Source organism: Protopterus annectens, chromosome 3.part0 (genome assembly GCF_019279795.1).
Source record: "Protopterus annectens isolate FY-2018-M chromosome 3.part0, PAN1.0, whole genome shotgun sequence".
Lineage (NCBI taxonomy): Eukaryota > Metazoa > Chordata > Ceratodontiformes > Protopteridae > Protopterus > Protopterus annectens.
In genome coordinates, this window is record NC_056731.1 from 904,457,541 (window position 1) to 904,470,805 (window position 13,265).

The window sequence follows — 13,265 nt, forward strand, 5'->3', positions numbered from 1 at the left end:
CTTGGCTATTGTGGTCTATGAGTAACAGACCACATGGGCAATGAAGAAAAAGTATTCTTATACAATTTTTTGCTGCCCTCAATGGTCTTTATCAAGGGCTGGATAGCACAATTCATTAACCCTACTGTTTTAGTTGCTCTTTTGTTATTCTGGTGGCTAGTGATATAGCAAAAAAAAAAAAAAAAGAAATTATGTTCTTACCATAATGTTCCATCTGTATTGTTGATCTTTATTCATTCATGACAGATAGGTCTTGGTTCCGTCCTCGGAATTGACTCGGCCGATATAACAAGCTCGTTGTTGTGTCTTTCGGCTTTTCCCGGTTAGGGGTCACCACAGAGGAACTCCGGTCCGCTAATGATTGGTAGTTGATTTTTACATGCCGAGTTACCAGCCCTGATGCACAACCTTCAATGAAGGTACGCCCATTCACGCATGTCTCCACAGAGAAGACGCTCTAGCTGAGAATCGAACTGGACAGCGTCTTACTGTGAGGTGACAACACTACCACAGCCAGCCAAAAACTCTCGAGCTAAGATTACCCATAGTGCCCCTCTCCTCATCTCCTCAGATCAAGTTTGCCTTTAAGGAAAGCAAGTGGAGGCTTTGTCTGAGCAGAAACCCTGTTCTGAGACCAGGACCAAGTCTGAACCTCCAGGAGTCTTTCGGAGGGGGTAGAAGGGTAGGATGTCATGAATGAATGAAGATCAACAACACAGATGGAACGATATTGTAAGAACATAACTTCTTTATCTGATGTTGTTAATCTTCATTCATTCATGATGGATGGGACAGAGTCCCTAGCTACTTTATGTCCTGGGAGGCCCTATGGAAGGATATGCCTGAGCACCATTAAGCCAAAGGATGCTCTCTCCCTGGAGACCAAGTCCAACTTGTAATTAGTGATAAAGGTATGAGGAGAACCCAAGTGGCTGCTGTAGAAATGCCATCCATAGAAGCTCTAGAATGAAAAGCTAATGAAGTAACAACTGATCTGGGTTGAGTGTGCCTTTATTTTCATAGTTAAACTCATTTGGTTCTGTTGATAGACAAAAGACATACATTCTCGCAGCCATTTCACCAAGGTGACTTTAGAAACTGATCTTCCCAACTTGGGTCTTGAGAAGGACAGGAATAATTGGTCAGATTTTCGGAAAGATTTAATCCTATCCAAACAGAAAGTGTAATTGTCTATGTACATCCAATAAATGCAAACAATATTCTCGTTTATTTGAAAAATTTGGGAAGAAAACTGGCAAGTCAATGGATTGATTGATATTCAACTCCAAGACAACCTATGGTAGAAAAGATGGGTTAGTCCGAAGTGATACTCTCTCTTTGTAGAAAACAATGTAAGGGCGTTTTACGTACAAAGCCTGTAATTCTGACATTCTTCTTGCTGAGGTAATGGCTGCAAAGAATAGAGCCTTCAAGACAAGAATTTTATGTCACAACTGGCCGCAGGCTCAAAGGGATGGTGAATCAAAGACTGTAGGACAAGCGTGAGATTCCAATGTTCAATGGGCTCATTGAAAGGCGGCCTTATATGTAAAACCCTTTTCAAGAAGATTTTACAGAGGTGATGAGATACCAAAGAGGAAACCATTGTGAAAATTTGAGATAGCTACTAACCGGACCCAGACAGTAGAAGCTGAAGCTCCTGAATGGAGTAGGGTTGATAAATACTCTAAAACCAAACTGATCAGGGCTGAGAAGGGATCTATTCCTTTTTCCCCAATAGGAACCACTGTGACGCTAGGAGCCACTATAGCAATCTCATGTGTAGTCTTGTAGTTCTGAGGAACTATAGTAATCATTGCTGCCATTGATCCTAGCAGTTGAAGGACTAAATGAGCTGGGACTCTGCCCTGACAGAGTAACACTGGGAGCTGAGATCTTAGTCTCTGAAGCCTGTGAAGCGGAAGGGTGACCAGGCAAAATATTGTGTCGAATGTTGCTCCTATGAATTCTAGGCTTTGAGTAGGTACTAGTTTTGACTTCTCTTTGTTTACTGAGATCCCTAAGAAGCATGCTAGCTGTAGAGTGTAGTGCAAGGCGTGAAGCAGTAGATGCTTGGTGGAGGTGGTAAGCAGCCAATTGTCTAGATATGGAAACACTCAGAATCCTTGCATTCTCAGAAGAGCTGTTACCACTGCCATACATTTGGTGAACACTATGGGGGCTGTGGAGAGACCAAAGGGCAGTGACTGGCTCCCAGCCAGAAGAGGAGATATTTCCTGGAGCATTTGTCCATTTTTATATAGTAATATGCATCCTGGAGATCTATCAAGCGCATCCAGTTATCTTTCTCCAGAAACGGGAGGATAGACTGAACCATGACCATCCGGAATTTGGTTTGTTTGACAAACTTGCTTAGGATGCTGAGGTCCAAAATTGGCCTGCAGTCCCCTGTCTTTTTTGACACTAAAAAGAACCTTGAGCAAAATCAGGATTCTATTTGATCTTTTTTGGAGCAGCTTTCGGATTTTTTGTGCTGTTACGTCCCTCTGACTGGGTGGAACATCTGGTATTTGCCTTTATGGCCTCGGGTAAAGATTGAAGGGGATGTGATAACCTCTGGTAATTATTGTCTGCACCCAGAAATCTGTTGTTATGGAATGCCAGGCTAAATGGTGCAGAGAGAATCATCCCCTGACTGCTTCCAGAGGCAAGCAATTGGGTCGCTCTTCAGGAGCACTGGTAGGGCTGCCCAGAAAAAGAATTTCTGGACTCCTGGTTACACGGACCCCCCTCTGCCTTGGGGGGGGTGTCTTCCTGATGAGTTCCCCCCTCTGCCTTGGGGAGGGACGACTTGCCATGAATGTCATGGAAAGGCCCTTGGGATTTCCTGAACCACATCTTTCCACTTCTCGGATTCCTAGAGTAGGATCGTTGGGGAGTGGAAAAACTTATGCTCACAGCAAGTAGGGTCTCGCCATCCTTCTCAGACCAGGCTAGTGTGCCTTTATCCTTTGGACTGAAAAGAGAGGAGGCACAGGAGCTCTAAAGAAGAAATATTTGAAAGGGTCCGCAAAGTCGCACAAGCACATCCAGGCAAGACGTCTTATGACAACACCTGCACCCACTGCTCTGGCCGCCCCTTTGGTTGTATGGGAAATCAACCACATGGACGAGTTAGATATGGATTCCAGGGTGGCAAGCTGTGAGGCAACTTTGTCACGTACCTCAGACACAGCTCATGCCAAAGTTCCTGAGACTTCCGTGATCAAGTCTGCCTGGAGATGAGTAAAATGTGCCAAGTAGTTCAATGACCATATGGCAAAGGTCAATGAGGCATAAACCTGCTTCCCTAACTTGTCCATCATCTGAGATTCCCTGTTATGAGGATGGACAGCAGGACTCTCCTTTGTGAGTTCTTTCCTTGTGGCCACCGCCTCTGCCATAGCGTCTACTGCCAAGCCTTTAGACCAATGTGAGTGATCCTCTGGAGGGGAGAGTATTTTGTTCAGTCTCCGGGGGAATTGGCTTAACGGTGTCAGCAGTCTTCCAAGCTCTCTGCACGATGAGCTTGACTAACTCATCTGCAGGCGGGGTCACCCAGGAATTACAGGGTTGAGTGCAGAAAGCCTGCAAGAAAACAGATTCCTCAGAAGAAAGGCTGGTGGGCTTCCAGTCACCCCTCTGTTTCAGTATCTCCAGTATGTCTCTGAAGGAGACATCCTCCAGGGGCAACTGTGGGGACCCTTCCCCCTCATCGTAATCCATATCTTCGGTGACAGATTCCTCAGGGGAATCAACATGCTTCCTCTTGCGCAATCTCTTATGGGGTGGCTCTTCGGGGGGGAACATCTAAAGAGGACTCTGAAGAGAAGTTGCCCTGTGGTAGAGTATCTTGCTGCTCCCATGCCCGATGTCGCAGTATAGTGGATTGTGTCAGCTGTGAACCAGAAGGCATGTATAAGTGGCATTTTGGCACCTAAGGAGCCAACTGTAAACCTGCCTCTCCATAATCTGGAAGGCAGGCCTGCCCAAAGAGAGGTGGGAGCCTGAAAACAAGAAAGACAACTTTGGAACCGAGGCTACACCCCGCTCTGATGAGCCCACCTCTAGGGAAGGAGCCATGAGAGGAGTAGGAGCTGCCAGAGCAACCGGAACCATAGACGGCACCATAGAAAAAATTGGTGCCATACTAGGGACCATGGTGCCAACAGACCAGTCACAGTCTCAAGGGTGGGTCAGCCCCGATTGAGCCGTGGACCACAGAGTAGGCTCTGGAACCATGGTAAGATCCACCAGTGGAACTGAAGAAGCTGGCACCGGGATGGATGCATCAAGGGCTCCAAAACCTCTGAGGAGGTTGCAGGATGAATATATATTGGAGTCTGTGGAGACTTGCACATGCACAGTATTTATACACTTGTGCAAGCCCTTGGATAGCTTCTTAAAGGTATATACACATATACTGATCTACAAAATTCAAAGCAGAATACAAGTAAAACACAGTATAAAGAAAACAAATCACAGTACACAAAAGAGAAGAAGGCAATAAAATAAAACAAATTACAAGAAATCAAAAGCAAACTAACCTTTCCCTCACAGCAAGTTGTGAGAGAGTCTTGGTGAGCTTTCCCAGTAAAGTTTTGAAATGTTACATTTTACCTCTTAAATGGAAGGTTTATTTCCTAGCTCCACCCTTCAGTTCACAGATAATTAAACTTAACTGACTTGTTCTGACTTCTGTGTGACTCCTTAATAGTTAGTCTAGTATTCACCTATGAAACCTTACTACACTACTTGTGCAGACAGAGAATGCTTCTAGCACAACTTTCTTCAAATTCCCCATGCACGACAATGGAATTTCTTAATTGCCCAATCCAGATACTTCTTTCAGTACCACTACAACCAGAAAAATACAAAACATTTTCTTCTTCTGCTGCTAACATACAAATAAGTGCTGATTACATACAAATAAGTGCTGCTTACAAGCTTAACTATGGAATACTGGTGAGATGACCACCACTGCGTATACAATGTATGCAGCTGGAGGCTGTGGGAGCCAAACCTATAGTTTATAACTTCATACTGTAAAGAATACTGCCAAACAACCATGTGGTGTTAGTATGATGTGTCTGCACCTATCACTTTTGTGAAATATATGACAACCACTTTAACTTATTGTAGTTTTAGGAACTTCAAAACTTACAGATGTCTTATTAAAAAAGTCTTATGATTGGCACTTACCTTCACCTTTACTGGGTGCTGTGTCCAAGGACACTGTAAAAAGACTTCAAGTTCCATTTTGGTAACTGGTTCAGTGACAGGTTGATGACAATGTCTACAGTATAGTAATCCCCTAGGATGAACAACAGAAAACAAATCTCCTTAAAAGAAGTTAACATAGACTGAATTCTGTTATTAACTGTATCAAAAAGGATTGCCATAAACAATAGACATTTTTAGAACTGACCAACTGAAAGAATTAAAAATAACTTGTCCAAGCAAAGTTATCCTATGTACTGTTAGTCTGTAGCATTGTGTTTTACATGTCAAAATCAAGCCATTGTTTAGGTGGGGTCCTGTGACTTATCTGCATGATACATAGTACTAGAACATTGTTTACAGGTGCACAAACCTAATTTCAATCAGCGTGGATAGATTATTTAAGCCAAAGTTCAGGAAGCCTAAATAATATGAAGGCAGGAGCAACGTGTGCAGCTTTACATATATGAGGAGTACAAAAGGAAAACAAACCCTCCAGGTTAGGATTCTAGCATGACACCGGTATATAACAAGCAGAGAACAAAGCTTTAGACTCAAGCTGCATTTTCTAGGTTTCTAGAATAGAAGTGATCTCAAGAGCTGCTATCAAGGCAAAAAATGCCTGATTTAGCAGATCCAACCCTCCTTGGAAGATGTGTAGTAGGAAGATGGTCACCAAAACCAGTTGGGACCTTCACTTTCAAATACCTTACAAAAAGCAATTAACAGATGAATGACTCATGTCTTAACAGGAAGCTCTGGCTCTGTGCAGCCACTAACTAGACTTGAGATAACTTCTCAAAAACTGTTTGATTAACTTTTGAAAAGGAGAAATGGCTGGCTACCCAGGTTGCAGCAAGTCTTCATTTGTCTGAGGCAGGTCAGCTTGGACTCAGGTTTCAGAGGGGGAAGGGGGAGACACTAAACTTATTTGGGAGGAATGCTTCACAGCTTTATCTTGGTAATTTTGGGGCACTGTAAAGGCCTTTGGTTGTAAAACTTTCGTAACAGTCACTTTGTTAACTCACATATTGTAAGTTGAGTTGATAAATATGCAAACACACTGTTTGCCTTTGGATATTCATATTGATTGGGTGGCAAGAATTACGCAAAACAAGAAAGCTTAGTCAGAAAGAGGAAAAGGACAGTTTTCAGTACTTAGATTTACTTAGAATTCTGGTAGGCATATGTACACAATAATAATAATAATAATACAACTACAATCTGATAGTCAGAAGATCCTCTGTGTCATTAAGTAGAAGGTGAAGCATTACTTTCAAATTCTTGGTTCAAGAAATCTGGACAAAACCGAATACATTTATAAGTATGAAAAGTTGATAAAGAACCACAGTTTCTGGAGTAGTGTGTATTTTCTGAGTAATGAAAACACGCAACTCTGATATATGATATTATTGACTGACTATGATTATCAGTTGGTCATGATAAAGTCAAATATGTAAGGGAAACAAAAAAAATGTCAATCTAGCATTCACTTGGGGTGTTGGTCGGGTAATCTGCATGGCTGTGTTATGCTGTGTTGTCCTGCAGGTTGAGTCATATTAGTTATATGGTTTTGCTTGTTGTATGGTAAATGCTACTTAGTAACTTTTAGTTATGTACTTACCATAACTTTGGATGTATGGGATCCATCTCGCCTACATTCATAACTGATGAGTTCGGAGCCGATCTGTCGGCTCCAACTCGGCCACTATACACTAGAACGAAGTCTCTCATTGGCTGGGCTACCCCTTATCCCATAATGCACCACACCTACTTTCCCAGATCTTGTTTGTTCGCTTTCATACATACATACAGGTACAGAACACATACCGATAACTGTAAACAACTAGAGCCCTTCCAGAGGAGAGCTCAGCAGGACCAATGTTTCCTCCAAATCCAAAAGGTAGAGGGAAGGAGGGTGGGTATGTATGAATGTAGGCGAGATGGATCCCATACATCCAAAGTTATGGTTAGTACATAACTAAAAGATGTAATGGGATCCTATCTCGCCTACATTCATAACTGATGGGACAGCGTCCCTAGCACCTAAAACCCCAGGTGGCTCACTGGAACACACTCCTGAGAACTGCGGAACCAAATGAAGCTCTACCTCGGGAAGCCACATCAAGCTTATAATGAGAAATGAATGTGTGCGGAGAAGACCAAGTAGCAGCCGCACAGATATCATCTATTGAAACTTTGGAATGAAAAGCTACAGAGGTGGCCATAGCCCTGGTAGAATGAGCTTTGACTGGGAAAGGCAACTCTCTGCCTGACTGGGAGTAAATGAAAGAGATGCAATCCTTAATCCATTTGGCAATTGTGGCTTTGGCAACTGGAAGACCTAACCTATTCTCCGCAAAGGACACAAACAGTTGGTCAGATTTTCGAGTCTGAGTGGTCCTATCCAAGTAAAAACGCAGTTGCCTGTGAACATCCAACTGGTGGAAAGTATATTCTGCTCTATTAGAAAAATTTGGGAAGAAAACTGGGAGCTCCAATGATTGCTGAATGCATAAAGGGGATGCTACCTTAGGCAAAAAGGATGGATTCAATCTAAGGGAAACTCTGTCTCTGTGAAAGATCAAATAAGGAGGGGAAGAACAGAGAGCTTGAAGCTCTGAAACACGCTTAGCAGAAGTTATTGCCACTAGAAAAGCAGTTTTCCAAGATAGGAATTTTATATCACAAGTGGCTGCCGGCTCAAAGGGACGGGCAGTTAAGGAGGCCAGAACTAAATTTAAGTCCCAAGGGGGCACAGGATGAACCATAGGAGGCCTGAGGAGCCAGGCTCCTTTAAGAAAAGACTTGCACAGTCTGTTGGCCATTAAAGAAGGCTCTATAGCAACATGAAAATTAGATATAGCAGCCAGTTGAACTTTAAGTGTGGAGACTGAAGAGCCAGAATGAAACAATGAAGCTAGAAATTCCAAGACCTGCGGTACTGGGGCCGTGAGAGAATCAATGCTTCGCTGCTGGGCCCAACAAACAAATCTTTTCCATTTGCTGGAATACAGCTTAACGGTAGACGGCTTGTGGGAAGAAGACAACATGTGCATCACTTCCGAAGAAAGAGAAAGATCCCTAACTGTGGATGGAAGTGGAGTAGCCAAGCAGCCAGTCGGAGTGACCGGAGGGACGGATGAGAGTGTCCCGATGGATTGGATAACAGATCCGGCACTGGGTCCAGAATCCAAGGGCCCTGTACCGTATATTTCTGAAGAAAGGGGAACCAAACCTGACGGGGCCAATGTGGGGCAACCAAAATCATGTGGCACCCAACATGAAGGGCCTTCTGAATCACCCTCGGGAGAAGGGGAATCGGGGGGAAGGCATAAAGCAGACCCGGGGGCCAATTGTGGGCTAGAGCGTCCCTGGGAGACTGTCCCTGAGAGGGTGTCAGAGTGAAGAACTCTCTGTACTTCGCATTGTTGGGGCTGGCGAACAAGTCGCAACAAGGGAGGCCCCATTTGGCGAAGATCTGCGCAGCCACTCTGTTGTTGAGGGACCACTCGTGGGGCAACAGGAGAGTCCTGCTGAGCCTGTCTGCAATCACACTGGCTTTTCCTGGAATGTGCGTGGCTACTAGGAAACGTCGAGAAGCTATGGCCCAGTGCCATACTCTCATGGCCTCCCTGCAAAGGGGGTAGGACCTGGTTCTGCCCTGCTTGTTTATGTGCCAAACTACCGACATGTTGTCGGATAGAATCGCAATAGTACCTTGGGGGAGAGCATGATGAAGTGCTTGTAAAACCATAAGCACCGCTCTCATTTCCAGGATATTGATGTGAAGGTGCGCTTCGCAATCCTGCCACATGCCTTGGACAGACCTGTCCAGATAATGACCCCCCCACCCTATCTGGGAGGTGTCCACGGTCACTGTGGCAACAGGGGGCTGAAGGGCGAAGGGACGCCCCCGGTCCAGGTTGGATCGACATAGCCACCAACGGAGGTCCTGATGACAACTGTCCGTAATCAGAACCAGGTGGTTCAGGGGGAGTTCTTGGTATGACCATTGAACTGATAATAGCCATTGCAGCACCCGCATGTGCAACCTGGCTAACGGTACTAGGAGGATAGTTGCAGCCATCAAACCCAATAACTGAAGAATCTGTCTGGCAGGAACTCGAGATTTGGGTAACAAATTTTGGACCTGTGACTGTACAATCTGAATTCTGTCTGATGGCAAAAATGCCCGCATCCTTTTTGTGTCTAACTCTGCGCCTATAAAAGTGATACGCTGAGATGGCCGCAGCACAGATTTTTTCCAATTGAAGGTGATTCCTAGTGAGAGACCCAAGGTTACTGTGGACATCAGTGCTCAAATCAGTAGATGCTTGGAGGTGGCAGTGAGAAGCCAGTCGTCGAGATAGGGAAACACTTGGAATCCGAGACTTCTCAAGTGAGCTGTCACCACTGCCAGACACTTGGTAAAAACCCTGGGGACTGTGGTGAGACCAAAGGGCAGTGCACGAAACTGGAAGTGACTGGTTCCTAGGCGGAAACGTAAATAACTCCTGGACTCCTGACGTATCAATATGTGATAGTAAGCGTCCTTGAGGTCTATGGAGCACATCCAGACATCCTTCTCCAATAACGGGAGAATGGACTGAAGGGTGACCATCTGGAACTTGGACTTCTTCACAAAACGATTCAAAAGGCTGAGGTCCAAAATGGGCCTTACGTCCTCTGTCTTTTTTGGCACCAAAAATAATCTTGAGTAAGTTCCTGATCCGATCTGGTCGGCGGGGACGGGCTGGATGACCCCTTTGCTTAGCAGCTTTGAAACTTCTATGGCTGCCAGATCCCGTTGACTGGGTGGCACGTCCGGGATTTTCCTTGTAGGAGGAGGGGGCTTGAAGAAGGGGATGAGGTAACCTCCGGTTACAATGCGAAGCACCCACTGATCCTTGGTTATCGATTCCCAAGCTTGTGGGTGTTTTGCAAAATGACCCCCGACCGGCTCCGGAGAAGCACAGCCGGGCCACATCCTAGGGACATTGAGGGTAGGAGGAACCACGAAAGGAGTTGCGGTCTCCAGAGTTACGGGGGCCTCTGCCACCTCTAGGGCGGCGTCTTCCTGAATCCCCCCCCCCTGCCTCTGGAGGGGGGATCACTCGGCAAAGTAGAGAAAACCTTTTGGGATTTTTTGAACCACATTTTCCCTCCTCTCTGGCCCTTGGGATAAGGTCTAGAGGGAGCGGAAAAATGGGCACCAACGGCAGTCAAGGTCTTTCCCTCCTGCTCGCACCGAGTAAGCGTGTCCTTCACCTTGGGTCCAAACAAGGAAGACCCATCAAAGGGGGCATCGGCGAAGGAAGACTTAAAGGCCTCCGCGAATGGACACAAGCGTAGCCAGGCTTGTCTCCTAAGAGCCACTCCTGTGCCCGCTGCTCTACTCGCCCCCTCGGCTGCATAGGAAATGAGCCTCATGGACGAGTTAACAATGGAAGTTAGGGTAGTCATCTGGGCGCCTACAGTCTGTGCTAACGCCTCAGGAAGGTTACCCACAAGGGACTCTCCTAACTCCTTGAGGAGGTCCCTTTGGAGCCTTGTAAAGTGACAAAGATAGTTCAGCGACCGCATGGTAAAGGTCGCTGAAGAAAGGGTATGCTTCCCGTACCTATCCATGCTCCTAGAATCCTTATTAGGAGGATGAATAGACGTCGAAGCCTCTGCCACGTCCTGCTGAGTGGCAGATGCCACCACCATAGCATCAACTGCGACGCCCTTAGTAAGGAATTCCTTCTGGGGGGGAGCTGAAAGGAACTTATTGGGCCTGGCAGGCACCGGTTCCGCCGTGTCAGGATGTTCCCACACCCTCCGAGAGATTAGGTCCAATAGCTCATCGAAGGGAGGAGACACCCAGGAGGAGGAGGGCTGGGCCCCGAAGGCCTTGAGGAAAACTGACTCCTCAGCGGTAGGGGCTTTGGATTGCCAATCACCTCTCTGTCTCAAAATCTCAAGGATATCTGAGAAAGAGACGTCATCCGAGGACGATTTAGGGGACCCCTCCGCATCATCGAGGTCAGTATCTGAAGTGACGGATTCATCTTGGGAATCAACGTGCTTCCTCTTACACAGTTTCTTCCTTGGGGGTTCATCCGAAGCAGACTCAGAAGGACCCCCCGGAAGAAGGGAACCCCCCCCAAGGGGGTATCCTCAGGCCCTGGGGCCCCACTGTCGTGGGAAAGAATGTTTCCAGAGGCACTAGTACCCAGAACTTGGGATGGAGAGGTAGAAGCCCGCTGAACCGGCAAGGTCATGGCCAGCGCACTCCTCATGGCCTCAAAAGCAGGCCCTCCAGACTCCGCGGAGGGCACTTGCTGAGAGACCACGGAGGTACCGGGAATGCCTGCGGCAGATGCTCCGAGGGGAAGACTGGGCATCGAAGAGGCGAGCTGTACAGTGTTGCCCTCAGCCCCCGCCGAGGAAGACCCGGTACCAAACCCTGACACCGAGGACAGGGTAGGAATGAAAGTCGGAGCAGAAAAACTCCGAGGGGGTCCCTGCTCCAACTGGACGATTCTGCTCCGTTCTACCTGCACCAACTCCAACAGCTCCAAGGGGGTCGGAGGAGGAATCAAGTGTATGGGAGGTGGAATCGGCTTTGAAGCCACGTGGGCCGGAGCCGAGATCATTTTAGTAAAGGCTGGGGACTGGAACAGCCTCTGGATAACCCTATCCAAATTCGAATCAGATAACCTAGAGGATTTGGAGGAAACAGATTGGGGCCGAGAAGACTTCTGCCTCGGCTCCGATAAGGCAGGGGAACGGCTCCGAAAAGGTTCCAGCACTATCGGAGCCGAGACCGGGACCGGCTGCAACAGTGTCGGTGCCGAAGGAGGCTCTGGAGCCGAGGGGGAAGAGTCTGAGCTGCACACCTTCAACGGCTCCGAGATCAAGGGAGCCGAGGAAGGTGACTGGCCTCTCGATGCACTCACCTGCGGCTCCAAAACCAATGGAGCCGAGGGGAGAAGCACCGAGACAGACCCTTCAGCCATCAGCTCCAAAGCCATTGGAGCCGAGGAAGAAGACGTCAAGCCTTGTTTCTTAGTTGTCGGGTCCGACGGACTGGTCGGAGCCGACGATCTATGCTTCTTAGGAGTTGGGTCCGACGGACTGGTCGGAGCCGACGATCTCTTCTTTTTGGAAGCTGCTGAAGAAGCTAAAGCTTCTTCAAAGGAAGGCTTAATCAGACCCCTTAGAATCAATTTGTTTTTTTTTTTCTCCTGGAGAACCCTGGAAGAGAAAGCATGACACACACTACAGGTATCCTGTAAATGTTTGGGCCCTAAACAGTACACGCAGACAGCATGGCTGTCCATAATAGACATCTTATAATTACATTTTGCACATTTTTTGAAACCTGACTTTTGTTCCTTGGACATACTGACAAGAAAAATGCAGGTAACTTACAATAAGGCCAAAAGCAGTAACTGGAAAATGGGCTAAAGCCCTCTAACTTAAACGGGCTTAGCCCGACACAACAGGTGAAAAAAATACAGAGACAGAGAGAGAACTACGCGGGCTAAAGCCCTCTAACTTAAACGGGCTTAGCCCGAAACTAATTCAGTCACACCACAAGAAAAACAAAAGATAAGCATACAATAAGGGCAAGAGCCCTCTAACTTAAACGGGCCTTGCCCGGTACACAAGTAGCGCGAACTAGAAAGACTAAAAATTAAATTTTCACGAAAGTAAACACAAACGCTCACAAAGCTGTTAAAACAGCTGTTTGTTGAAATACTGACAGAACCCCTAGTCAAAAACGACCCAAAGGTCAAGAAAAAATCACTTAGCTCCAGCCAAGTCGAGACCACGTCCAGCTTGAAAAGCGGCAAACGAGATCTGGGGAAGTAGGTGTGGTGCATTATGGGATAAGGAGTAGCCCAGCCAATGAGAGACTTCGTTCTAGTGTATAGTGGCCAAGTCGGAGCCGACGGATCGGCTCCGAACCCATCAGTTATGAATGTAGACGAGATAGGATCCCATTACATCAGTGTGTTAAGATAGACTGTCAGCATTTTTGAATCACTTATGTA

The 13,265-nt window shown here is 46.6% G+C and overlaps 1 protein-coding gene across 1 annotated transcript in view; it reads right to left on the minus strand.

Moving 5' to 3' along the window:
* The window catches only part of SPIDR (scaffold protein involved in DNA repair), a 1,727,376-nt gene that overhangs the window by 19,468 nt on the left and 1,694,643 nt on the right, over positions 1-13,265 (minus strand). Inside the window, exon 10 of the mRNA XM_044065230.1 lies at positions 5,203-5,314. Coding sequence (XP_043921165.1) covers positions 5,203-5,314 — 112 coding nt within the window. The remainder of the gene's footprint in view (positions 1-5,202; positions 5,315-13,265) is intronic.